The sequence below is a fragment of the Parasteatoda tepidariorum genome, chromosome 12 (genome assembly GCF_982258835.1).
Source record: "Parasteatoda tepidariorum strain Cologne lab strain chromosome 12, Ptep-v5.0, whole genome shotgun sequence".
Taxonomy (NCBI): Eukaryota; Metazoa; Arthropoda; class Arachnida; order Araneae; family Theridiidae; genus Parasteatoda; species Parasteatoda tepidariorum.
The window spans coordinates 60,476,304-60,504,239 of NC_141766.1; the positions used below are offsets into that span (position 1 = coordinate 60,476,304).

The 27,936-nt window shown below is 29.1% G+C and overlaps 3 protein-coding genes across 4 annotated transcripts in view; all 3 read right to left on the minus strand.

Annotated features, from left to right (window-relative positions):
- LOC107443554 (protein Fe65 homolog) overlaps positions 1-23,819 on the minus strand; it is a 387,879-nt gene extending 364,060 nt beyond the window's left edge. Inside the window, exon 1 of the mRNA XM_087155955.1 lies at positions 23,806-23,819. The gene's annotated coding sequence lies outside the window, so the exon portion shown is untranslated. The remainder of the gene's footprint in view (positions 1-23,805) is intronic.
- On the minus strand, positions 851-27,786 carry LOC107457036 (mitochondrial ornithine transporter 1). 2 transcript variants are annotated; one of them, XM_016075073.4, is made up of 7 exons: positions 27,504-27,786; positions 18,072-18,168; positions 16,788-17,196; positions 10,533-10,705; positions 10,310-10,459; positions 2,459-2,650; positions 851-997 (listed from the first exon to the last, which is right to left on the minus strand). In XM_016075073.4, the coding sequence occupies exons 2-6, from the start codon at positions 18,160-18,162 to the stop codon at positions 2,511-2,513; spliced, it is 963 nt and encodes a 320-aa protein (XP_015930559.2). In that variant the 5' UTR covers positions 18,163-18,168; positions 27,504-27,786; the 3' UTR covers positions 851-997; positions 2,459-2,510. The 2 variants fall into 2 exon arrangements, with proteins under 2 accessions (XP_015930559.2, XP_087012084.1); XM_087155958.1 differs by lacking the exon at positions 2,459-2,650 and having other exon boundaries at positions 27,504-27,700.
- LOC147801116 (uncharacterized) lies at positions 2,657-10,295 on the minus strand. The gene has a single exon (XM_087155957.1). It carries the CDS (start codon positions 6,908-6,910, stop codon positions 5,921-5,923), a length of 990 nt encoding a protein of 329 aa, XP_087012083.1. The 5' UTR covers positions 6,911-10,295; the 3' UTR covers positions 2,657-5,920.
- Positions 27,787-27,936: the final 150 nt, after the last annotated feature.

The window sequence follows — 27,936 nt, forward strand, 5'->3', positions numbered from 1 at the left end:
TTGACTGTGACCTTTTTTTCTGCGTTACAATTTTGGGAGATGCAACCAAACAACTATGTATTTTAATCCTTCTGTTTGTAGAGGTGTTTTTTCTTGCTAAAACGGTGATGTTGAACAACTTTATAATGACCTTTTCCCCATATCTTGTACCATTTTTGAGACAAGAAATTATTGAGGTGATAACGAATTCTAGCAGGCACACTATTTATATATTTTTTATTGTGTTCTACAAAATTTTTACAATTTCTAACGAATCTTCTGCGAAATTTGCAACATCAGTTATGAATTATATTTGGATTAGTTTTGTGTACCCAAAATACTGCGATCTTATTATTTTTATTTCGGACAACAACATTGATAATATTGAGCGTCAAATGAACTTCAAACGATTTTCCCCATGCTCAGCATCTTTGGAAACATTCCTCTTTTTTAAAGAAAAAAAAACATATAACACATTTTCCCACAGTTGAAAAGCATACTTCAGCATAAATGTAAAAAATAATTAATTACACATCAGTATTTTTACCCTCCTTTAACTCAAAATAAAAGTACATTTACACTAAATTTTCAAAAGAAACCTCAAAAAGACAGATAATTTCCTCTGCGTATTCAGAGTTCATAAGTTCCTTATAAAATTTTTAAGATGGTAGGAAAGTCAAAAGAAAAAAAAATTAAAGTAGTTTATTTATAATCCCCATAATAATCATTTAAATTAAATAAATAATTAGACGTTGGATTTCTTGCTCTTAAACTCAATTTTAAAAAAATTAGCTCACACACATGGTAAAACCTGCCCAAATTTTATGTACTTTTCTTTAAGTGCAATGTTATTATATTAATAAAAACTATCTTTTTTAAAAACTAAATAATTTATTCAATAAATTACAACATTTCAAAGACATTCAACAAAATAATACGACTATTTAACTTTAACACCATCAATCAATTTAGAGGTAATACTTTTCATTGAAATTTAATACTTTTCATTGGCATAGATCTGAAAAAGATAAAAAATAATTCAATACATCCAGAAAAATGACATTTCCATTAAGGAGTAATATTGTTAAGGATAAAGTAATAAAAAAGTAATAAATAAATATACTACTACATAGAAATACCTCTTATAAAATCTTTTTTACCATGCCTAATTTGAATCAAATTATTACTTTACCAAATAACTTCTATTCAAATATGTTATAATTATTATATTCAGCCTGTTTTCTGTAAATTGAAAAAAACGGTGAAAATTTTTGCACTTGACCTTATGAATTCAGATTTTTATATATTTTGTTCGCAGCAAAATAATTTGAATGGTTAAAAAATTACTTTTGCAGAATTAATTTATGCTTCTTACATAAACCATGCAAATTAAAAAGAAAACATGTTAATACAGGAACCAGAAAAAAAGAAAACACATGTTATGTACCACATATTTATTTTTGGTTCAGTTTCCAAGACTGTTTAGTGTGTTTTGTTCATTTAGTAAGCTTTTTTTTTTTAAGCTTGCAGAGCTGGACATGCATGCCAGTTGGAGAGAAGAGGACAACTGGCATTCAGAGAAAAAGGCTAGTAGCATGCTATTATGCATAGAACTCACAAGAAAATGTAAAGTGATTATCTTTCTGATGGCAACAAACGATTGTTGTGGCGACTTTTTTTATTTGCAAAATCTCCACACATTATATTTGTTATGGCTTGTGTAATGCACAAGATGGAATTGTATAACACTAAATAGATAACTTATCCATGGAGGTAATGAACATCCCCAACAGGTATGTTTATCCTTCTCAATCTAATTTAGTTTATTGAATAGCAAAATTATTTAAATTTGGAAATTGTCATGTTTTGTAAAAGATATACTTAATTTTAGTAATTTACATGTAACATGATTTGTTTGACTACTAATTGATTAAATACAGCCAAGAAATGAATATATATGTGTACACACACACAATGAAACCTCTTCAGAGCAATCACTCTCCATTCCTTAGTAAAATGGTTGCTGATAGAGGTTGGGCGTTCTTAGAGTTTACCTCCTATTGACTCCAAAATTGTTATTAAAGTTACATGATTTTTTGCAAACGATATTAATTAAGGTCAGTGTTAGTTTCTTGGTGTGGAAAATCTTTAAAGCCCTATAAGTCACCAAGACATCATGCCTGTAATGCTTAAGAGGATTGACACACTGACCCATATTCTATGCAGGATCTTTTGAGCTCGTATAGCCATTGGGTATATACCTCATTGGGTATATACATCATAAAATCTTGTTGGTTAAGACACTTTAACCTAAATTACTAAAATTGATAACAATAAATAAATAACAATTTTCTGAAATTTCAGATTGAAATTTTAAGATTTGAAGAGTTTAATTAAAAAAGAACTAATATAATTAATTAAATCACAAAAAATATAGAACATTAATAAAAATTTCATAAGTAATTTAGAACTAGCATACCATTAGTTTTAGCCCTACTTTGATAAAGAAATAGATTTAAAAATTTCAAACATCAAGATGCTGAACTGGAAGGACATCCAGAAACAAAATGAAGAAAATATTTTGTATATTCATAAGCAACAAACAATGCTCCACTAGCTGGAAATGTGCGAAGTATTGTAGGTCCCAGGCCTTTATATAAGGCTTTAACTCCTAGAAAATATACATCAATAACTCAAGCTGTAATAATTTTATTACAATATTAAATAACACTTAAAAACCTCATTATCATAGGAACAAGATAGAGAAAAGCAACATATAAATATGTAAAAAAAAAATTTCATATTTTTAATTAAGGTTTCACACATAAAGAAAATGTATTTTAATTATTATTTAAATTACTGCAAACATCATTAAATGCATAATTGTCATAGAACTCAAAAACTGTCATAATGATAATTTGATTAATAAAAACTTTAATCACTACATATATATTTAAAAACACACTGAAAACATGTTAACTGCTTTACAGAAAAAATTAAAAAACATTATTAAGTAAATATTGCTAGCAAGTTTGGTTTAATAGACTTGTGGCATAACTACCACTATAAATATTAAATACCAAATCACTAGATATAATACATGTTAACTGGATTCTATCATGAGGTACCTTTTGGTAGATGAAAGTTGACATAGTCGATAAATTGAATCCTCACATTAGTGACCCGGATGTGATAAGAACTTGCCTTTGTCGATAAGGAATAAACTTCCTTATCCACAGAGGAGCCGATGTCAGTTTATTACCACTACCGGCCAATAAAAGTTATCAAAGTGCAAGCAATTATAAAAATTGCAGCAATTGGATCAGAGATTACAACCTATGGTATCAAAATATTAACTGTTGATTTAGGACTTCGCTGCTCATATAATTTCCCATTTATTATCGCCTAAATTTATGAAGGAATAATAGGTGCCGATTTTCTTAATAAGTTTAATTTATTAACTGACATTAAAGAAAAAAGATTGATTGATGGAGTAACCAATTTAATAGTTAAAGGGGAAATTTCTCCAATATGCATGATGGAAACAATTTCCACTATGGATAAAAATTCTAAGTTTTCTGAATTATTCTCTTCATATTCAAATTTAACTAAGCCAAACTTATTAATTAGTGATGCTAAACATGAAATTCGACATTTTATTGCCACAAAGGGAAAACCTGTGTTTTCTAAGGCACGACAATTAGATCCAAAGAAAATTAAAAATAGCCAAAGAAGAATTTCAATTCATGCTAGACAACAGGATTATTAGACCTTCAAAATCACCCTGGGCAAGTCCTTTACATATGGTTAAAAAGAAGGATGGGTCTTACAGACCATGTGGAGATTATAGAAGGCTAAACGACCAAACAATACCAGACCGATATCCAATACCAAGAATAGAAGATTTCCATCATATTTCAAAAGACGCCAAAGTATTTTCTAAATTTGATTTATTTAAAGCTTATTATCAACTTTCTATAAATGAAGAGGACAAAAAAAAAACTGTAATAATTACCCCTTTCGCACTCTTTGAATTCAATGTTATGAGTTTCGGCCTCAGAAATGCACCTTCAACGTTTTACAAATGAAGTTCTGTGTAGACTTGATTTCGTTTTTCCTTATCTAGACGATCTATTAGTGGCATCTCCAAACAAAGAAGAGCATCAATCTCATTTAAAACAACTTTTTGATAGATTACATAAATATGGCCTCAGAATCAATATCTCCAAATAAATTGATAGATAAATTGGTAGATAAATTGGAGTTTTTGGGTTATGAAATCAGTTCGGAAGGATCTTAGCCCCTTTCCCAAAAAGTGGAAGCAATCCTTAATTACAAGTTGCCAGAAACTATACGAGAACTGAGAACTTTTCTTTTAATAAGCCTTGCTAACATATCCGAAGTTTGAATTGCCACTATGCCTTTGCTCAGACGCTTCAGATTTCACAATCAGATCAGTATTGGAACAATACGAAAATGGTGCTTGGAAACCGATAGCTTTCTATTCAAAAAAATTAAATGATGCACAGAAAGGATATAGTACCTACGACAGAGAATTATTAGGGATATATCTTTCTGTAAAGCATTTCAAACATTTATTAGAAGGTCGAGAATTTAGTATATTTACAGACCATAAGCCACTGGCTTTTGCCTTCAAACAAAAAAATGAAAAAGCATCTCCTGGACAAAATATACATCTCTAGTACATATCCCAGTTTTCGACTGACTTTCAACACATTATTGGCAAAAATAATATTGTTGCAGACACGTTATCTCAAATTCAAGAAGTAACTAGTGTAGATTATGACAAAATTGCTGATGATCAAAGTAGTGATGAAGAATTAAAACAACTAATGCAATCAGACACAACCTTAAAATTTAAACAACAACCACTGCAGTCTGGTAAATTTCTATGGTGCGATATCTCTACTAATATAATTAGACCATATATTCCTAAAAATTCAAGAATGATTATTTTCAAACAGATACATGGTTTATCTCATCCAGGAATCAGATCAACTATCAAACAGATAACGTCAAGATTTATTTGGCCTGGAATTCGAAAAGATGTTAGAACTTGGGCACAATCCTGTATTGATTGCCAAAAGAATACAAAATTTCAAAACATACTAAATCCCGGTTTGGAGAATATCAACAACCCGATGAAAGATTTAACGAGATACATATTGACCTAATTGGACCATTACCTCCATCCAATGGAAACAGATACTGTTTGACTTGTATTGACCGTTTTACAAGCTGGATAGAAGTAGTTCCTATACCTGATATCAAAGCTGAAACAGTCGCCAGATGTTTCTATGAAAATTGGATAGTTAGATTTGGATTTTGGAGTGCCATACTGAGTATTTACCGATCGAGGATCACAGTTTGACTCAGAAACGTTTAAATTTCTTACCAACTTATGTGGAGTAAAAATCAACAGAACAACTGCATATCATCCTCAGTACAATGGCGAAATTGAGCGTCAACATTGTACACTGAAAACTGCAATAAAGGCACACAACTCTACTAAATGGTCTGAAACTCTTACTATAGGGTTCCCACTCTTTTATCAAAGCAAAAATCAAGCACTTTTAAGGACTTTTTTCTTCAAAATTAAGGACCTTACGAATGGCATGATTATTCATCATCAAATAAGAAAAAATTCTATACTCACAGTAAGTTATTTACCTTTCTTAGAAAAAAAAACTTTATTGAAAATACTGATATAATAATTCTATTTATAAGAGTTGCAATAATTTTACACAATAATGAAATATCATCCACATTTATTGAGTTCCTCACGCTTTTTAGAAATAGTTTCCATTATGGACTCCAGTTCAAAAACATTTCTTGTTGCTTCTTTTCTTAGGACAGTTGATTTTAAAAAGAGTGAAATGTCTTTTTTCTTCTCTCCTTCATCAGCAAGAGCATCAGACGATTAATGCATATTTTTTACATCTTCTTTAAAGCATTTTCTTTTGGCTTGGAGGAAATCAATTTCTTCAATCAATTGTTTTCTTTTATTATGGGTCTGTTCTTCCATCTTTTCCTTTTTCTGAGAGTCAAGAAAATTTAGATATTTTTGTCTCGCACATTGAACTGATTGTCTCATTTCTTTGGTGATGGGTACATTGAGTACATCCCCTGCTTCCATAACAGCTTCGACAATCATTCGTTGTGCTATGTGACTGCTTTCTTTTAAATTCTCTATTTCTAGAGTTTCGTTTATTGAGAATCCTCTTTCAATGGTGGCTTGACCGTGAGATAAAATTAAAATTATTTTGACAATACCCCACAGTTTAGAATATTTCTCTTTATCAACTGAAAAATATTGATATAAAAATTCATCCAACCTTTGCTCTTTATGATCAAAGGTTTTGAAATTAGAAAGGGAACATTTTACAACTTCATCTAAAAACTCTTTAAACTGAAGTAAAATTTCATCTCCATTTTTAGAATGTATCAGATTCTTTTCTCCTAAATATGATAAAATACTTTTGAGTGATTTTTGATATTTGATGGGCTGCAAAACCATTTTATTTGGGTCAAAGCAAGAAGCATTTCTAACAACAGCGTAGGAAATAGGGCACTTTTCCATTAATGTTTGTAACATTTTAAAAATAAACTGCTGACAGTCACTTTTTAGGTTCAACACATCTTTGTCTGATGCCTCTTTCTTGGCCAGCTTTTTTTTCAGCAACTGATCTCCAATAAAGCCAATGGAAATCCTAGCAGTACAGTTAAACTGTACTACATCTGTGAAATTGAAGTTACAAAGTGATGATATGGAATCTATACTTTTACACCTCTCCCGTTTCAAAACTTTAAAATGTTCCAAGATTGTTTTCACCAGAGTAAATAAATCATCAGCTAAAAATGGTACTAGGGGTTTGTCACTTTGATACAAAACTAAAAATGGTTGTAACATTTTAGAAACAAAAAAAGAAAACTCTGTGAATGTGCATTAGAATTACTATACAATCTACATTTTATTTTTCAAGCATTTTTTTCCCTTCAAACTTTCTTGCCTAGAAGACTCGATTAAAGCTGTAAAAATGATAATCCTTAAAATTTTGTATATAGCTATAATAAGTTATGTTAATTTGATTTTAGTATGAAATCTTCTTATAAATATAGCAAAAACAACATAATCTAAATAATATCAGATAAAAAGTTCATGTGATTAAATTCCAAAAACTTAGAACGTAATAAATAATTTATAAATCGATTCAAATTTTCTTTTCAAAGGGGATTAAAATAATTTTTTTTTTTGCTTTTCGGACAGAAATCAGCTTAAAAATTGCCTATTGCCTAGAAACTTCGAGATATTTTCTATTAACAATTAATAAAACCTCTCCAAGCAATCACAGAACTTTATTTCAAATTTTTTACGGTCAGATTTTGGTTGCCTAGCAACCTAGTAAAATTAAGCATTCCTCTCTTGAATTAGTCAATGGGTTATCTTAAAATATTAATTTGCGCAGGCGACTTTTTGTGGCGGTTTTCTGGACTATCGCCAAATATATAAACCTTTATTGCGACCCAATTTACGATCCATTTTTTTTTTAAATTTTGTCTACCCCCCCCTAATTCAAGTGTCTAGATTCCAAATATGTAAAAAAAATATATATATATATTCAGAGAAAGTACGTTTTTGTGTCTGTTTTCGTAACTTAATTAATAGTTAGCACTAATTAATTAGCATATTTGAGGTCATCCCCAGGAACCATTAAGATTGACACTTAGTTCGTGAAAATCCGATCATTAGAACAAAAGTTATTCAGGATGATATCTTTTTTTTTCTTGCGGACTGTACATCAGACCACCACTGGCTTGTATGACGTCGTGGCGGTCCTGCTCATGCGACACCTGACGATATTACATGGAATTATCAGGATTGCCAGTTCTAATTTTATTATTTTTATTTTATAACTTTTTTTGTCTTAATGTTTTCTAATCTAAAACCAGTACTTTTCGCGTACTGGTTTTTGTTTAATGCCTTACATCCTGAAAACCAGGACTGTACTGGTAAAATCAGTACAAATGGTCGCCTTACCCCATCCTCACACGCATTCAAAATGTTCTACCCTCAATGCAGGGTCTCATTCTAGGCAAAAGACGTACTTTTTAATTGTGGATATTTTCCTAAGATAAAAAAATTGTTACAACCAACTAGCGATACTAAAAATTAAGGACTTTCAAGGACCATGAATCAAAATTAAGTACTTTTAAGGGCCCTTAATTTTCAAAATAAAAACTAAGCAGTTTTTAAGGACTTTTAAGGACCGTGGGAACCCTGTCCTACAGAGCTGCTCTACGCGATGACACCAACTATTCAATATCTCAGATGGTTTATGGTAAATGCATTAAACTTCCTGGTGAATTTTTTGAAAACTCAAAAGTGACAACATCCACGTAAAACTTTACTAACAATCTTCTACATCAAATGGAAACATTAAAATCTTTAGAGTCAAAATATTTCAAAAGGAACAAAGTATTTGTGCACAAAGATTTAAGTTCATGTTCACAAGTTTTTATGCGGATTGATAGAGTCAGGAAGCCATTAGAGTCTCCTTATGAAGGACCCTATCAAGTGATGGATAAGACAGAAAAGTATTTTGCAATTAATTATAAAGGAAAAAACGTAAGCATTTCAATAGACAGGCTTAAACCAGCGTATCTACTGAATTCTGAAGATGAGACTCCAGATTACGATGAAAACCTAAAAACTGCAAAACCTAACAAATGTTTAACATCGAATAAATTACAAGAAAATGCAGACAATCTCATACAAAATGTTAAAATGTCTAGATATGGCAGAAAAATAAAAAAGCCTGTTCGCTTTTTAGAGCAAAACTGTATTAATTAGATACATATACATTTATTTTATATATATTTTTTTATTGTATTGAAACTAGAATTTAGAATGGTATAATTTGTATATATGTAATATTAATATCTTGTATACATGTTTTTGTATTATGATGTGTCATTATGTAGTATAATTTTGAACTGTATATATGTTATGTTATATTATCATTATATGACTAATTTGACATATTTGCCTTGCATCGTAACTCAGTTACTGGTGAGGGAGTATTGTAGGAATGTCATAGGTCTGTTCATCTTATTTTTAAAAGAGTTGCAAATGGCAACGAGAGAAAAAACAGATAAAAAATAATAATAAAAATGGTTGTTCTAAAAAATGTCTTCTGATTATTTATCCTGTATTCCTGTCCCGTACAGACTAAAATTATTACAACAATTGTTTTGCTTTTGAGTTAAAAATAAATGAGCATTTTCAAGTGGGCTAACTCAAAATTACACAGTTAGCTTTATTCAGACTCTATTTAGCACATCCCAAAAACATGTCATAGAAGTCACCCTTATCTACATCAATTGCTCAATACAACTCTACAGCGCTGGATCAAAAAACTAACGATAAAAGTAGAGATAGAGTTAAAAAGACTACCCCTACACAGAGCCTTCACAGTAATACTGAGCTTGAGAAAGTAATGGAATTTAAAAATTTCAATGGCTTTTTTTAGAACTAGTCATTGTGATCAAGATAACCTCAAAAGTGCTTGGCCATCCAATCAATATCACTCTATAACACTGGGGAAAAAATTAGTGACTAAAAGGGAGTGGATTTCTAGTGGCTGCCTCTCTATGCAGCCCACACAACTTTACTGAGCTCACAGGATAAGAATCGAGTAATATCTGAAAAAGATCTATGACTACATAAAATAAATATTTCAAAATCTATCATTGTACTCAGTGAATCCCATCATTGTAAACCAGTTCTTATTGAGATAGCACTAAAAGTGTAGAATCACATCTGTTGCCCACCTACTCAACCATTATAACTCTATTACACTTGTTGCGCTTTTGCTCAGCAAGTGTTTTCAACTCTATTTTGCACAAATTGTAGTGCAAGTAAAACTTAGCTTATAATTTCATCAGCTTAAGAATCACTTGCCCAAAAAATTCATTGCAAAACATTTATTTTAAACAAACTTTTCATACTATTTTTTTTAATAGTCCAATTTTCAGCCTAGAAAATTATAAAAATTTAATTATAAGAATTGAATAGGAAAAAAAGGTTAATTTCCCTTAGAAATAAGAAAAACTGGCACCTGTGTTTTAAAGGCATAAGAACACAAAGCAGCTACATTGAACCTATTTTAAGTAATGTTACATACTCAAACTAATGAAATTAAATTGTATTTTAAACTAAGTCTGATGCAAAATTATATGCATAAATAAAAAAAATAAATAAAGCTGGAAAAATGACCTTACCAAATTTTAATAAATTAATATTACATACCATCAGCATGAATTATTTCCTTTGTGATCAAAACCATTGAACTGGATGAGGTAGAAATTTGAATCCTGGATTTAATAACATCAGCAGGAAATATAGCAAGCCAAAAACATACACCACCTATTCCTCCAGCAATACTTGTTTGTAAAAGACCTGCATAAGACAGTAATTATAATTATAATAATTAAAACAATCTAAAATGATAAAAGGTGAAAAATATTATTACCAATATCTTCTTTTTTTTTTCCAGTTGGGGTTAAAAGAATTCTACTCAATTCATACCCCCCGAAAAAGAAAAAGTATCCTGGCATTTCTCGGGCAACTGTTGGACCAAATCCTCGAAAGAATCCAGATATTCCCTCAGATTTCAAAATTTGTTTAGTCAAAAGCCAAGGACCTCTAAAATCCATAATATAAACATGCAAATTAAACTCAAAACTTCAAAGTAAAATAATAAATACATAATTTTATAATGAACAAAAATAGTAATGTTCTGAAATAATTATTTTTAAAGTGGCTCAGTTCAAGGGCGGCGCCAGTAGGGGGTCAGGGGGGGGCAATTGCACCCCTGTCGGGCATGGTCAGCCCTCCCCCCATCGGGAAAATTTTCAAGTCTAGTCGAGAAAATAGTCTGGTCACATTTTTTTCTAAATTATGTCAAAAATTAATTTAGAAATGCCTAATAAAAATTTTGTAGTTGACTTTTTAGTTTTTATTTATTTATTTTTAAGAATTAGCAACAAAAAATTAGTAAAATATATTATAAATTCTATGTAATTGTAGTTTTACTGCACTACTCATAACTTTGTCCATACATTGTTAAACTAGAGACTGGATGCGATTAGACATGGGTGAAATTGACGACTTTTCGATCTCCCTTAGAAATCCTTTCCCTCACACACAACCTCACCCTTCTTGGAAACTTATCTTTCAAACTGCTATTCTTTCTTTTGGAGAAAGGGGATACCTCATTGCTGGGGGAATAACTGACAAAAGCCTGAGGGATAGAAAGAAACCCAGGTCCTCTTCTTTACCAATTTTTTATCATGTAATGTGTTTATCAATGGTTTATGGAATCACATAATTGCTTTTGGAAATATTCAAGCAAAATGAAAGTATAAGAATAAAATAAATTTTTTTAATACTTTCGTCTTTCTTTTTTAAATACTTTTAAATGTTGGAAATCATTTACTTACACGGATTCAAGGGAAAAAAGAAAAACGGCAACAAAATCATTTTCTTAGTAGTAAAAAGATTGTTGATTGATTCAAAAAAACAATTAAACTGTTCGAATTCAATATCTTAAAACATATATTAATCAACATAACATTTCTCATTGACTTATTTTATGTACAGTGCATGTTATGTACAAAAGGGAACACCTTGATTACTTTTGATTTAATCATATTTTCACGTACAAAAAGTCAATACCATATTTTAAGTTACGAAAATGAACAGTAAAGAGCATTCTGTTCTGGATAAATATACAAGTTTGTCTATAGTTTTGGGTTTTTAATTTTCAAAATGCGGAAACAGCCGCAATGAGGAAGATATGGTCTGAAGTTATGGCAAAGAGAGAGTTGGAAAGTCTGGGTCCTTTAATTTTAACTTCACTTTTCGATTATAGCCCATTATCTCGAGAACTTTTTGAGTGTGTTAAAAAATGTTTGCATAAAATTACAAAAAACATTTCATACACAAATCCTTAAGCAAAAATAATTTCAAATAATTATTTGTTATTAGTTTATTAAATAATAATAAAATATATTGAATTGTATGTTCTGCATATTTTTACATCCTTTTAATTTCAAAATACAAACTTTCTTAGCAATTGATCAATTAGTTTCTGAGTTATCAAATTTCAAAAAAGTCAGTTTGCTTAAAATTTTAGTTATCTCGGATTATTCAACAGATTTCATTCAAATTTTGTATTTTCCAATTTAAAATTACCTTCCATAAAATTATATAAAAGTTTGTATATCTTGCTATTTTATCCGCCGTTGAACAACCAACTCAATTTTCGGGTTTACAACTACTAATGTTCAATTCCGTAGCCTTGTAATTTTGAACCAATCTAGAAGACAAGGAAACTCCTGAATAAGTACCCCCAGAGATATTGATTTGTTATGGGAACATGGAGAAATTTGCAACTCGACAGATTTAACGTGCATCAGTCGCCATTTACTACCCTGGGATTTCCAAAATCGGGTTTCAGAATTTTTCTAACGCATATTATAAATAAAAATATTAAACATTTTATAATTATTTAAAACTATATTTTTTGCAAGGCATTACCTTTGAAAAACGAATTTTTGCAATTATATAAAAAAATTTTGATTCAATCAAAACGCAAAACCTTCTTGAGGTATGACGAGATTGAGATATTATCATCGAGCGATTATTTCGAAGCTATTACTATGAAATTAACAAAAGTGGACAGAATGAAAGATGTTTTTATTTATTTATATCTGATATTAATATTGAAAGTGAACATCATTTCACCTTATTTTCCTCTTTCAATCTTAATCCTTAAAATTATCAAAGCATATATATATATGGATAACCACCAGCTAAATTACCTTTCTATATAAAAATGAAAAAATATTTTACTATTATCAGCAATATTGACATATACTTCAAATGAATGTACAGTGCGCAAAAAAATAAATGGAAACATTGGAATAAATTTAATAGTTTTTTCAGGAGCGCGCTTGAAAGTTAGGACCCTTTAATGTTAACTTTAGTTTCTGCATATTTCATTTTATAAAATTTTTTTTTAAGTGAATTGAAAAAGTTTTGCATTCAATTCTAATCAGATCAATCAATTCTTATTTGTTTTTCTAAAGATAATTTCATGCAAAATAAAACTTTCAGTAAACATTTATTATTACTTTACTTAAGGGAAGTCGAGAAAGTTAAAAAATGTAAGGTATGCAATTTTAAATGTAAAAATACAAAATTTAAGCAAAATTGATCAAATAAGTCCTAAGAAAAAAAAACTCTTATTTTTTGAAATTTGGTCCCCTAGCTTCTTAATTTTTAGTATCCATTTTTTGCGACTTAAAATTCGTAACTATGAAAGCAAAAGCAAATTTAAATCATAGAGGAAAGAATGTTTCGCTTTGATATGTGGTAAATAATAATTAATTAACTGTGTGAAAGGTTATTCGTTGCAGGCATATGTCAATATGTAAAAAACTTCTGCAGGGCGAAACAGAAATCTTGGTAGAAAATGTGCTTTCAGCTTTGCAGAAAAACGAAAACATAGGCAGACAAACATCAGCCATATGTGGCAATTTTTAAAAAAAATGTAAGTTAGTTAATATTTGTTTCTCGGACGCAAATTTAAAATTTGTAAGTAGAAAAATAATTAAAAATTTAAGCTATATTGTTTGAATCTTAAGCTATATTGAATTTTAAGCCGATGGACTTAAAATACAAATACTCTTTTTATTAATACATCGTATTTGTATTAATAATTAATACAAATACTATGGACTTAAAATACTCTTTTTCTCAAATGGAGATACAGTAGGGAACTGATTATCCGGAACGATCGGGACCATCGCTGATTTTTCCGGTTTTCTGATCGCTACAAAAAGCCGTTGTTTTATTGTTACACCTAACTAAAAAATATATACAGTACAGAACCCGTTATCCGGAAATCAGAAAACCGGAATGAAATTCGATTAGTTTTCCTGCCATTATAAAAAAAAAAAAATTTTTTCCTCATAGGATTTTAGGATTTTTCGTTCTTATTTGAAAGATGTTTACCTTACCATCATTTTGGAAATAATCATTAGTGTATTATTTCATCGTTTTTTCTTCTTTTTAAGATTATTTCCAATTTTTTTTTTTTTTTTAGTTGGGTTTAACTATAAAAAAAACGGGTTTTTGTAGCGATTCAGAAAACCGGAAAAACCAGTTATCCGGAATATCGATGGACCTGATCGTTCCAGATAATCGGTTCCCTACTGTATATATATTTGGAAATAATCTTAAGAAGAAGAAAAAACGATGAAGTAATACACTAATGATTATTTCTAAAATGATGGTAACATTTCAAAAAAGAAAGAAAAATCCTAAAATCTTGTGAGGAAAAAAACATTTTTTTAAAAAAATGGCGGGAAAATTTATCGAATTCCGTTCCAATTTTTTGGTTTTCCGGTTTCGGGATAACGGGTTCTGTACTGTATTAGCATTTTGCCGGACATATATGTCCACTTTAAAAGCATTTTTGAAAAGAAAAAGGAATTGCAAGGAGAAATTTTAAAAGTCTCTTTGTATTTATTTACAATATATATTAACATCTACTCCCCTGATTAAAATAGCCCTTTTTTGTCCGTAAAATTATACTATGTAAGAATTTAAAAAAATTAGAATTTTACGATTTCATGGGCCTAACCATTTCGAAGTTCGTTCAAAACGGGGCATGATATCTTTAGATAGAATACATGGATGCAAAAAATGTACTTAAAACTTTATTAGCGAAACATTTAAATGATTCAAAAGCCAATCGATGCATAATAAAATAACATTTTATCTCAAAATGTTCCTTAAATTAAATGTTTTGTTAAATCTGCATGAAAATTCAAATTTTTATTAACGAACAATTTTTGCGTTATGAGAGTAAGAAGCGTCGAAATTTTTTGAAATAGAGGTTACTGCTACAGCTATTTTTCTTTATTACAAAAGTAATTTTTAAGCTTACTATGTATGGTAAATTGCACCATACAGTGCAAAATACATTGATAACAGAAATTTTTTTTCATTTAAATTTACATTAAAAGGAATCTGCACATTAGGGAATCAATATTAGTGATTTTAGATTCTTAGAAACACGCTGGAAAAAAATGTTAAGTATAAAATATGTTTTAATTTAAATATTTTGAATTAATTTGTTTGAGCCCCCTTGTCGGGGGAGACTTGACCCCTTGTCAAGCAGTCTGGCACCATCCTTGGCTCAGTTTAAATTTCCAATTTAGTTAAGGCTATTTATTTAGACGTGGAAAATTTATTTAAGAAAAGCTGAATTTCTTATGTATTTTCATTTGTTTAAATAATTATAAAGTTCTAAGGAAATTTAGTTTGTATGTATTATACCACATGATTATTTTAAACAAGATTGAATTATTCACTCAAGTTTTAAAAAATTAATTAAATATCAATTACAAACAGTAGATTTAAAATATTTTGAACTAAGGGAAATATCCAACAAACATAATTTTCATTATTTTTTTTAAAAAATCAAGATGGATTTTTAAATTAGAAATCTAAGTATAGTTGATTTTGAACCTGAAACAAAGTAGAAATATTATGAATATGTTTAATATTAACTATGACAGCTTTGATGGTTGACATACCCTGTAAACTCCCTATTGAATTTGTAAAAGACATTTTTAAAGTAGGTGAACTTATCATTTCTGGGATTAAGGAATCCCACACATACAAGAGTTTGAAAGACAATAATCACCATCAAAGTTTTAAAATTTTCTAATGATTAAATTATGTAGAATAAATTAAATTATTACACTGAAATCATTAACACTATATGGTAACAAACTTTTTTTGTTGATAGAATCTTATTCAATGTGCCAACAGATGTAAGAAAAAGGCACATTTTACAAGTATAGTAAATATGTTTTAATTATGAAACTTGATAGTTTAAGTCCAGTTGTATTATTTTGGTACTTTCACTTCTGTTGTTTTTGTTACACGTCCCGCTGGAGAAGAACGTCTAGACCAGGTCCAGAAGGCCCTGTCGCATCAGTTCCCTATATATCTGCAGAAAGTCCCGATCAACCAGCAGCTGCTTAAAAGAAGCGCCAAGGCAAAAAAGGTGATCAGGACAAGCAGGTTGTGCGCAGGAACAAGGTTGGAAAATCTTCTCCCCATTTTGAAACCTTAAACACTTAAGATGGACGACTGGAAAGGCCGAGGGCTGCAGCATGTTAATGATAGGCCAGGGCAGTTGCCAGTACAGTGCCACACTGGAAGCAAACGATGATTTTCCAGGGAGATTTGATATCTAATTTACTAAACAAAGAATCACACATTAAAGCATAAAACTTTTAACCACTAAAAAAAATTTCTCACAGGGAGTAGAAAGATGGCAGCTGTGGGGCATGCTCATCTAAAACTAAAACATATTTCTAAAATTATGCTTATGAGAACTTCCAAACATACAGGTATGCATAAAATTATTTTAACAAAAACTTAAAACAAATTTTCCGAAATTGCACAAAATTTTTATTTCCAACATATTTAAATTTAAAAAAGCCTAGGAGTATTTACATTCAGATATGTTTATTAAAAATTTTCAAATTATTTTTTAGTAGCTAGGAGTACGCTTAATTCTCAAATTTAACTTAAGATTTTGAAAGGTGAGATGTTTAAAGCTTTGAGTGAATGTTAGAGGGCTAAATTTAAGAATACCATTTAAAATATATTAATATATACCAGAATTACAAAGTATTCTCACATTCGTATTTTTTGTTGATTTGATTGAGGAGAATGTGTAGTTTGAACTTCTCGCATTGCTTGAAGCTTGCATTTTATAAGTTCAGTTGGACAAAGCGTAACAGAAGAAAATAATGCAGCAAAAAAACCAGCTGTAGCATTTTCTAGAGGATTTAAACTTGCAATGCTATCTTTCCTGGTAAACATTCTTACACCATTTTGACAAACACCATAAGCACAAAACAAAACAGAGTTTTCAGCAATATTAGCAACTAAAGCAGGTACAGTTCCAGCATATAGGCCTCGTATTCTCTCATTTAAAATTGTTTGTTTAAAACATACAATACTGTTTTTATACAAATGAGGAAAGGTTTGCATCTTCACTTTTATTGTGTCTAAAGGTTGACCTACAAGAACACAAGCAGCACCACCTGCAAGAGGAAAAAATAAATCAACCTAAAAAGTATAACTAAAATACTTAACATAAAACTTTTAATTCTCTTTCACTTATTTTAGCTCTAAATAGTTTACCAAAAATTTCAAATCTCAAAAACAATTACATAAATTATAATGATTTCTACTGTGAATAAAGAAGGAAAAAAGATGACCTGCTCATAAATTTAGATGCAGTTCAGCACATTTCATCAAGGCCTCATTTGATTTTCTCTTTTAATGTTTAGTTGGTTACTTTTCTATAGTCAGAACAGAAGGTTGCTTGTTCTGATTAAATCGGATAGGTTACAAATTATTAATACAAAATATGATTGCAGTGGCAATTTGTTAAGTTTATTAAATATTAAAATTGATAATTGTTTTTGCTAAGCTATTCAAGCTTCACTGTATGTAGAGTAAATTTGCTTTCAGATTGGCATCTACATTATTATACTTCACATTTAGATCTCCACACAGCCATTCATTGACATAACTGGCTAGTCTTGGGTAAGACTTATATTGCATGGGTGCTGAAAATCAGGAACAAGGCTTATTTTTTGTTTTTTAAGTTCTATTTTAAAAGAACATTTAACATGAGTTTTCAACGTCTTCTTGCACACTTATTCTGCTGCTTGTGGCATCTTTAATTTACTTTACTTGGCCATATATGTTGAAAGATTTATATAAAATTTCATTTTATAACCAGTGCTCTATCAAAACATACTAATTTATGAACTTTCTAACAAGAAACTAAATTATTTAAAAAAAAGGAACAAATATTGACATTATGCAATTTTTAGAGCTAAAGTTAAATGAAAAAACTTTATTACTTTTAATCTGAGACATTAAAAATATGAAACACACAATTAAATACCTGCAGATCCAGCAGTAAGATCAATAGCAGCTGTTATGTAATGTTGATAGAGTTTAATAAAGTTACTTGTTGGTACTTGATTTGATTCCATGCTTGCCTAAAAAAATATAAGTTATACAAATTTATAAATATTTCAATAATTTAGTAGCAATTAAGTGCAAACTAAATCAAAACAAGCAGAAATAACTATTGGAAATCAAATAACAGTAAATGAAGAATTAAAGTAAGAGATAAAATATCAATGAAAATTAACTTTAGAATAGTCTGCTTGGTTTAGGATAATTCCTCAGCAAAAACGCAAACATTAGTTTGATTATAAAAAAAAAAAACACAAGGAAAGAATTTTTATTTTGGTGAAAGTTCGATGACTTATAAGATGAATGCAATGAAACCTTCTTTCATTTGAAAATTAAAATAGAATTTTGAATGTTTTAAATTTCAACAGAAACATTAATTTGATTTTAAAATGAGAAGGTATTTATTCATAAAATGGTTTGTTCTTTCATTTATGCAAACAGATTTTTTTTCATAACTGAAAATGAAGACATTAGTGATACGTAATGGGATTGCCAATTTTTTTCAGAGTTTCAAGATATCCTCGAGTGAAAAAATTTCAAGTTTACCAGAGAAATAAATGTAAAATTAAACACCACCTTTTTCTTCATGTAATATATACCATTTTTATGACATTATTGGAATAGTTTTTTCAATTTGGAATATCAGCATAACTTACGTAAAAGTCAGGGTTCTACAAAAATGCAAAATTTTTCAGAAACAAGCATATAAAATTTTACTAAAATATTAGCTACAAATTTTTATATGCCGTGATGACTAAGCGACCAGGATTTGTAGATCAAAAGAAGAAATTTAGATGTATGCAAATGGAAAACTTGAGTTAAAAAAATAACTCAATGGCATTCATTATAAAATCTAATTACAAATTTTCTTCTATAACTATGTAAGAAAAGAATAACTTTTGAAATTTACATCATATCAGGAGCCCATAGGGAAAGTCTTCATAGCTATTTTCGGGAAGATACTTTTTTAAATAATTTATACAATTTTATACTTTTAAGACATTAAATTAGATATTTAAGAAATATTTTTGATTTTTTTAAGGCACTATTTTTTAATATTTGAGAAGGAGATGATTTTAGAAATCTCTTTTAGCGGGAGATATTTTTCCAGCTAAATTTATTACATCATTAATGTTTCATTATGGCATTAACAAAAATGACAAATAGGATAATCACACATGGTTTAGTTTGAGGCTAAAATTTTTTTTGGCTAATGACTTAAGATTTTAAAATCTGTTTTGGAGGAGGATACTTTTTGGATTTTTGTTTTAGTTGGGATTATTCTTTTCGGCCATATTTAGTATATCTTCAACACAAAATTTAAATAATACGAGGAGTAAATTCATTCATAAATGAACGTACTTATTTAATTATTACAAACTGTCAGTAAGACCTTTTGAGTCGTGGTGGATCAGGGGATAGAGCAATCGCCTCCTAATCAGGTGAATCGGGTTCGAATCCCAGCAATGGCTAAAATTCGAATTCCTCACCCGGCATGCACGGACCACAGTGCTGACTTAAGAATATCTTTAGAGGGAGACGAATCATGGGTCAGAGTTCCCTTGCCATCAGGCTAACCGTGGGAGGTTTTCCTCTTCATGTAACACAAATGCCAGTTAGTTGCATCAAAAATTCCTCCAAGAAGGCATATTTCCCCCAATACTAAATCCAGACATTCCCTTGTCTTCTGAATTGGGTTTAAAATTACAAGGCTACAGAGTTGAACATTAGAAGTCGTAAATCCAAAAAATTGGGTTGGCTGTTCAACGACGTATATAAGAAAATAAATAAAAAAACACATCCATGGTGGCTCAGGAGATAGAGTATTCGCCTTCTAATAAGGTGAATCGGGTTTGAATCCCAGCAATGGCTGGTCGATACAAGTTCTGCACCCGGCTCACACAGACCACAGTGCTGATGTAAAATATCCTCAGTGGTAGACGGATCATGTGTTAAGAGTCCCCTTGCCGCCATACTATTAGTGGGAGCTTGCCTTCTCCATGTAATGCAAAAACAGGTTAGTTCCATCAAAAAGTCCTCCACAAAGGCAAATTTCTCAGATTACTTGATCCAAGAGTTCTCTTGTCTTCTAGATTGGGTTCAAAATTTAAAAGCTAGGAAGTTAAACAATAATAGCCAAACCCAAAATTGGGCCGGCTGTTTAATGAAGGTTATAAAAAACTGATCAATGAACAAATAAAAAACGTGTTTATTTTCGTTCCTCAAATTTTAACAATAGGGAATTATTTTGTCTGTTAGATATCCAACAAAAAGTAAATTAATTTAAATCAGAATACATTGACCGTAAGTTTCTCAGGGCAGAACAAGTGTTTTTTCAGTATTGGTATTTAATGGCACCCCCATGGCGACATTGTCGCAGAATGTTACCGATTTCTTATAGAGATTTTTCTCTTGGGAAGTAAAAAGATTTTTTTTTGCAGAAATTTTTGAAAGATTTTATCTTTACTTCCGAATTATACTCAAAAAATGCCTTACCCGCGCATCTGAGTGGAAAAAAATTACTTTTTCTATTCTCATATGAGAACAATGAAAAATAAAGACTAATGAAGTAAAAAATTTGCTTTTCTTTTCTGCAGAAAATTTTGTTCTAATTTTTTTAATGCAGCTATTACTATTGATTTCTACATAGTTCTAAAATACGATATTTTTAATATATTATTTATTACAACAACCGACTCTGGAAACGAAAAAGCGCATTTAGTAACTTTTTTTCAAGAGTTCTATCTACTGCTACGAATTTCATGAATTTTAAAAATTTTTTTTAAATGAGATGATGATTTACAAAGTTTGAAAAAGGAAAGAATTAGTGTGTTTTCCTTCAACAAAATGCAAGAATATAACCCATAATATTAGAATAAAAAATATTACATATTTAATTAACAAAATTATTTTATTTGATCCGAAAGTTTCTTTTTTTGTTGAAGTTGATACTTTTGTTATTTTAATTTAGTAACATGTACATTTGTTATTTTTAAAAGTATCTTGCAGAAAGATATAAATATTCGAAAGTTATGCTGCAGAAAGTCCAAAAAAATTCTGCCACAAGGAATGGCACTATCTAAATAAACATAAAACTAAATGGGTACAGCTAGAACATAATACAGTTATTACCCCTGTGGCAGAAGTTTATGGGCTTTCTGCGACAAACCTCTCTAGCACTAATATCTTTATGCGAGATACTTTTAGTAATAACTAATATGTTATTAATTAAATTTAAAGTAACAGAAATATTGTAATTACAAAGAAAAGCCTATTTGAATATAATAAAATTGTATGCATTTTTTAAAAAATGAATATGTAATACTTTTTTCTATTCTAATATCATTGGCGATATTCTCACATTTTGTAAGAGGAAAACACACTAACTAATTATTTATATTTTAGCATTTCATAATTCATCATCACATAAAAAAATAATTAAAAATTTTAAAATTAGTAAAAGAAAAGAAAACCCAAAATGTTTTTATTTTTCCCAAAAGGTAATAAAAAAAATAATAATAACTATCATTTCTTTCCTTTCATGCGTGAAAAAGGTATCTTTTGAGTATAATTGGGGTGGGGGAAAAATCGCTGAAACATTTCCACAGAAAATAACTTTTTTGCTTCAATATTCTTTATTTTTCCTTCTTCTCAAATAAGAATCGAAAATATAAGAACATTTCTTTTCCCTCTGATGCATGAAGAGGCATCTTTTAAATATAATTTCAGAGAAAAAAAATGTCGAAAATTTATGCAGAAAAGAAAATCAAAATTTTTTACTTTCCAAAGGGAGATTCTTTCTGCAAGAACTCTGTAACATTCTGCAACAATGTCGCCGTGTCACTGCGATTCTAACATGGGAGTTATTACCAGCAACTTATTTTCCATACAGCTAATGGAAAATAGTAATTTAACACCACTCTTATCCATTCTTAGTACCTAGTTTCCTTTATTAATTATCTAATTTGAATTATACTTTTAAACAAATGATTTTTTTAAGAAAAAAATTAACTGTATATTGCAATGAAATATTTCATCATTTTTTTAAATATTTTTAAACTAATCATAAGATCAACACCCATTGAGATTATTATTGTAAATTGATACATATAGTATATGAAAATATGTAATTTAAAAAATATATATCACTAAAAAAAATATAAATTTTTTAAAATTTCCTCCTACCCACACCAGGGCTCGAAAAAACTCAGAAATTTTACCCGTCCCCAAGGACCGCATGTCCAACAATGTACCCGTCCTTCTTTGAAACTAACCCGTAGCTTCTAAATAAATAAAAATATAATTTTCTCCTATTTATTACAAACATTTATATAAATAGCACAATGAATTAGTAATAGTTACTAAGATTACATTATACAGCAATAAAAGAAATACTAGGTTACTAATAGTAACAAATACTAATAGTGACGAAGGAATTAACGGGATTTCTAGATTAGAGGATCATTTTAGAAGTGAGGCGCTAGACTCTTGTAAGATAACAAAAATTGAAAATGTATCATGAGCTTTAACTGGAAAATAGCCGTCCGTGCGGATGTCGGATTCGAGAAATACGTTGTCCGCGAGGAATTTTTGACCACCGAGGATGGCCAGTTTTTCGAGCCCTGATCCACATGTATATATTCATTTTTTTAAACAAAATAATTATTTAAATTTTAACAAATATTTAATAGCATTATATTTGAGCTTGATAGCCGGAATTGAACAAATGGTTAAATTGGTTAAAATTTAAAAAAAAAAATACATCACCATGTTTGTATGCCAGTTATGCATGGGTATCTTTTCTTTTCCCCTATGTTAATTTTGTCTTTTGAAAACAATGTTTTAGATAAAGTTCCTAACAGGGAATCTAATTGAGAAAGATCAGACACAACTAAAAATTGTTGCTTAATTTCTTTTTCTTTTTTTTGTAATTTGGTTGTTCCTAGAAATGTGGGAGCATATCTTTCCAGTTTAGGGGGAATGTCCTCATCAGTTAAGAGGGAAAGGGCACCCCTGGGGGAAACCCTTCTAAATCATATAAATTTTTCTAAACTCCTAATAAAAAATAATAAAAAAATTCTAATATATAATATAGTTGAAAATTGCAATAAAAACAGACGTTTTTTAAGATGAATTTATTTTAGGAAGAGATTTTTTACAAAAATGTAGTAACAGCAAAGAAGAAACTTTTAACGCTGAATAATCATGACCTTGGCGAGCAAAGAGCACGGGGCGAGCTCAAATGATCAGAAAGTCGGGTCCCCAATCGTGGTTGCCGGGAAAAAAGTTTTGAACCAAGCAGAATCCTCAATTTTGCTTTTAACATGTAAAGTCTATGGCGGGCTTGTCATACTTTGAATCAAATTTTCTTGTTTAAGAATCGGAGTGATCAATTAAAAAAAAATACTAATAATTTTTTCAATCTTTCCTATCCACGAAAATGTAGGTCAATTTTTTTTTTATCTTCATTACTTTTTGTAATATTGCCTTTGAAACTCAAGTCACTTTCTACCTTTGAGTAAGAGAGCAAGACAACTTCCACCCCCAAGAGACGATTGGAGTCTAATCTTGTTCGTAGGTGGTCTTGCTTTCTCCCAGTTCAACTCTTTTTTAAAATCTTTTTCTTTCTCTGTCCTTTTGAAGAACTGATATGGGGGCGTTTTAAAAACCAATAGCTTACTTTTTATTTATAAGCTTGTAATTTATTATGAAAATTGTATTCGCTGAAAATCCGTTCATTTTATACACATTTTATTTATTTAGTAGTAATAATTTTCTTGTTTTTATTCATCTTGAGAGTGGAATTTTTTTTTTAAATACATTACTCCCCTTTTTTTAAACCTTTTTCTTTGTTTTTTAAAGATATTTCAGAATTAAAAAATTTAGCTTCTGAATAAAGTGAGATTAATTAAAATCGAGACAATGACATAAAGATCTTCCAATATAGGTACTATAAAGCATCACAAAACTGCAGTTTTCCTTTTTTTTTTAAAAAAATATATATCGTACACTCATTTGTAGGTTTAAAAAAACATTTACATTAAAAAAATTTAAAAGGCTGCAATTTTTTCCATTCCATAAATAGTTTTAATTACTCCAATAGCTGGGATAGTTGTATTTTCCATGGTAAAGAGAAAAAAAAATAGCTAGTACACAAGACCACACACCATCCAAACATGAACAAGCACTTATCCCTGCTTTTAGGGCTTTAATGTAAGTACACACGAACATTAAAGTATTATGAAATTTTTATTTAAAACAGTAAATGAAGAAAAATATGAAAATATACACATGTATTGTAAAATTCTTTAAAAAAAAGGAAGTAAAAGAACATTAGTGGACATAATTAATATTCACGAGAGAAAAATACAAACGGTATCAAAATATAATTAAGCACTGCTTAGGAACGCAACACTGAAAATATTGAAACCAGTTTGATTGCCAGATGAAATAGAAAGAATGAGAAATGTGATTATTATAAACACCACGAAATTTCATCACGATAAATTAAAAAATAAAAATAAGTTATAAGTTAAGCTTCTCTTTGTTACTTCAGATAGTCAAACTGGTTTTGATGTTTTCAGATTTGATTCACTAGATTTTGAAACTATTAGTCTTTTTTTATTGGTTTAACCATAATCTGTAATTCCTAATTAATACACTTTTCAAAACTTTTTTCTAAAAATATATATTAAGTGTAGTAATTATGCAATACCTTATGTATTAAATATCGAGAAATTTTTAGAATTCATATTAAAAGTGCATAATGTAATTTTTATTCACAATTTTTCACTCTTCTATATTGATAGAAAGAAGTATGTATTCAATGTGTTATTTTAATTTCTCTTCCCTGACCCTCCTTTGCCATTCATGGAGAGTAGAAATTTCTGCACTGCAAACTTTAATTAGTGTAGTTATAGTTAATCGAAATATAATAAAACTAACCCGCATTACAAGGAGGGGAAAAACACGAAAACCTCCCAGGGTTAGCCAGCATACCATCTATATGAATATATCTCTTAGATAAACATAATTTTTTGTATTTGATAAAATTTTGTAAAGTAAACTTGTCTAAATCTGTTGTTATGTTGTAAGTTTTAATGAAAATCAATAAATGCCTTTTCTTTCAAAAATTTCGGTATCGTACTTTTTTATAAATTAACTTCGATTATTTTGATAAATATTTATAATAATTACAGTGAGCAGCTTCACAAATCTATACATTAAAATGTAACATAGAATTGTTTTATTTTGTTGTTTTTAATTGATCCATCGAAATAATCTATTAGAAAAATAAATTTAAACTGTCACTTCAGCTTATTAGTCGAAAATGTTATAATTTATTTTTACGATAGAAATGATGGTATTTTTTATGAACCCTCAAAACTGAAATGAAAGAGTTACATCAATTTTCTTATAATTTTACTTCTACGTTTAGAAAATTATAAAGCTTATCAAAGATGGTTTTTAAGGAACTTCTTAGAAATAAGTTATACTTTTGTAAGTTATTTATTTGTCTTTTTATTTACGGCATTTACACATAAAATGCGTTTATTACCCACTTTTACCATTATTCTTTGTTATTATTATTATGGTTATAATAATTTTAAGTTAAAGGCTTAAAATTAAAAATGAAGTTCCTTTACTATATAAAGTAATCACAATATAAAGTAATCACTTGATAAAAATTATTTGATAAAATATAAATACTGTTTAACAACCAAAAGCTGATAAATAAAATATATTCGCTTTTTAATAAATAAGTTATATTTTCCTTTATTCCTTTAAAATAAACTTCATATAAAACTGCGCTCTCAAAATATGCAGTTTAATAAATTTATACTAAATAACTGTGTTAGATCAATAAGGATTTTTTTTTTCTTCTTGCATTATTGTTAAATAATATCTTTGGTGATAAGTTTTTAAAGTAACTATAATTAAGTAGAAATAATGAAAGTAAAAATGATGAATATGAGTTTGTGGGTGAAGTTTTTAATGTATCCGAGCTAAGTTATTAGAATAAGTTAAGTGATATAATCGGAAACTAGATCTGTCTTAATATGATTTAAAATTTTGTGATCATTAAATCGAACAATTTTTAATTTTGATGTTTCAATTTGTGACAAATAACAAATATCCCCGGTGTTTATTTTTTAAAATCGAATCATAATTCCAATTCGGAGTTATTTATATAATAATAAATGTAGTTAGCAAAAGTAATAATTAAAATGAAGTTAGTTTCTAGTGCAGGTTAATTTAGTGCATTCAAATTGCGAAATTCAAATATTTAAGTCTAAATCGAATTTACACAGTAAGAAAACATATTTGCTTAAACAATGGATTAAATGTCAACATAGTTTTTTAAAGTGGTAGAATTTAATTAGTTTCAAAACAATGTAACTATCTTTAAAAAAAATTGAAAAAAATTTATTAAAATTAAAAAAAAGGTTATGAAAAATATTTGTATTTGAATTGTAATTCAAAGAAAAAATTAAATAAGTAATAAAAAATAAAATCTTGAACTCAAGATGTTACTTTAACATTAAACATTTTACAAATTAGCAAATCAATTTTTTTAAAAACTAACAAACTTTATTTGATTTATAGAGAAAATATAAATTTATTTTTAATGTAGTTACTTTATATGAATTACTTTCATATGACTACATAGTAAAATTTTATAAATTTAAATACTCTGGTTATTATTAGTTCTCTAAATAATCAAATCAAAATAATAAACAATTCAAGATGTAATTAGAAAAAGTGCATGTTAAATAAAATGATAAAACCATTTTGAAAATAAATAAAGCCGTTTTAGAGTTTAAAAAAAATATATTTTAAGTTTTTCTTAGAAGGAGAAAAAGCATAATGTAGAGTGAGTCTCTTCTGATATCTTTTGAAAGCTAGTTGACCCCGGCAGGTTGCAATTCCCCCTTTTCTGTGACAGTGGTTAGTCGATTAGTTTCGGATTACTTAACACCCCAGGAACTACACGCACCCCCACTAAAAATGTAGGGGAGACGGTGGATCGGGTTTTGGAGGTACTATATATTTCGTCCCTATTCGGGACGAACTCTTACTGAAGATAAGAAGGGAAATGGAAAGACCTTCTCAGAGTATCCTTTGGCCAAGATCATGACATATATATTCAAGACATTGATGCATTTTTATTAAATTCTAAAAATTATTGATGAACTCATTCGACATTGCATTCAAATTGAAGTTTTTAGAAGAATATGTAATCATGAAGTGGCCTAAAGAACAATTAACTTACAAAAAAAGAGAAAGAGGGGAGGAATCGAAGAACAAAAAAAAAAAAGTTTGTTTATTAAGTTTATCAGTTTAGCATAATTACCTCCTTAGGGAAAACAACATCAATAATTATTGAAACGCACTAGCGTGAAACGTTAAGAATATCAAAATTATTCATTTCTCACAGCTTTACAACAGCTTGATGATGTAGCTTGCGTAATACCGTTCGTTGCTCAGGCGTAAACACATGGGAAAAGAAAAACAAAGGCACGTTCCAATATTCGCACCGGTGTCACTGGTTACACTGGTTTGCCGCACCGACCGTTCCAATATTAAGACTGGTTACACCAGTGCACTGCACCGATCGTTCCAATATTCAAACCACTGTCACCAGTCATGACGTCATTACCCTTATTTGTTTACAAACTTTATTATATTGCTGTAGAGATCGTCATAATTTTGCTGTATTTTTGAATGGATTTTATTATAAATTTGTTTTAAAAACTTGTTTTATCATTAAAAATAAATTTTCTTGT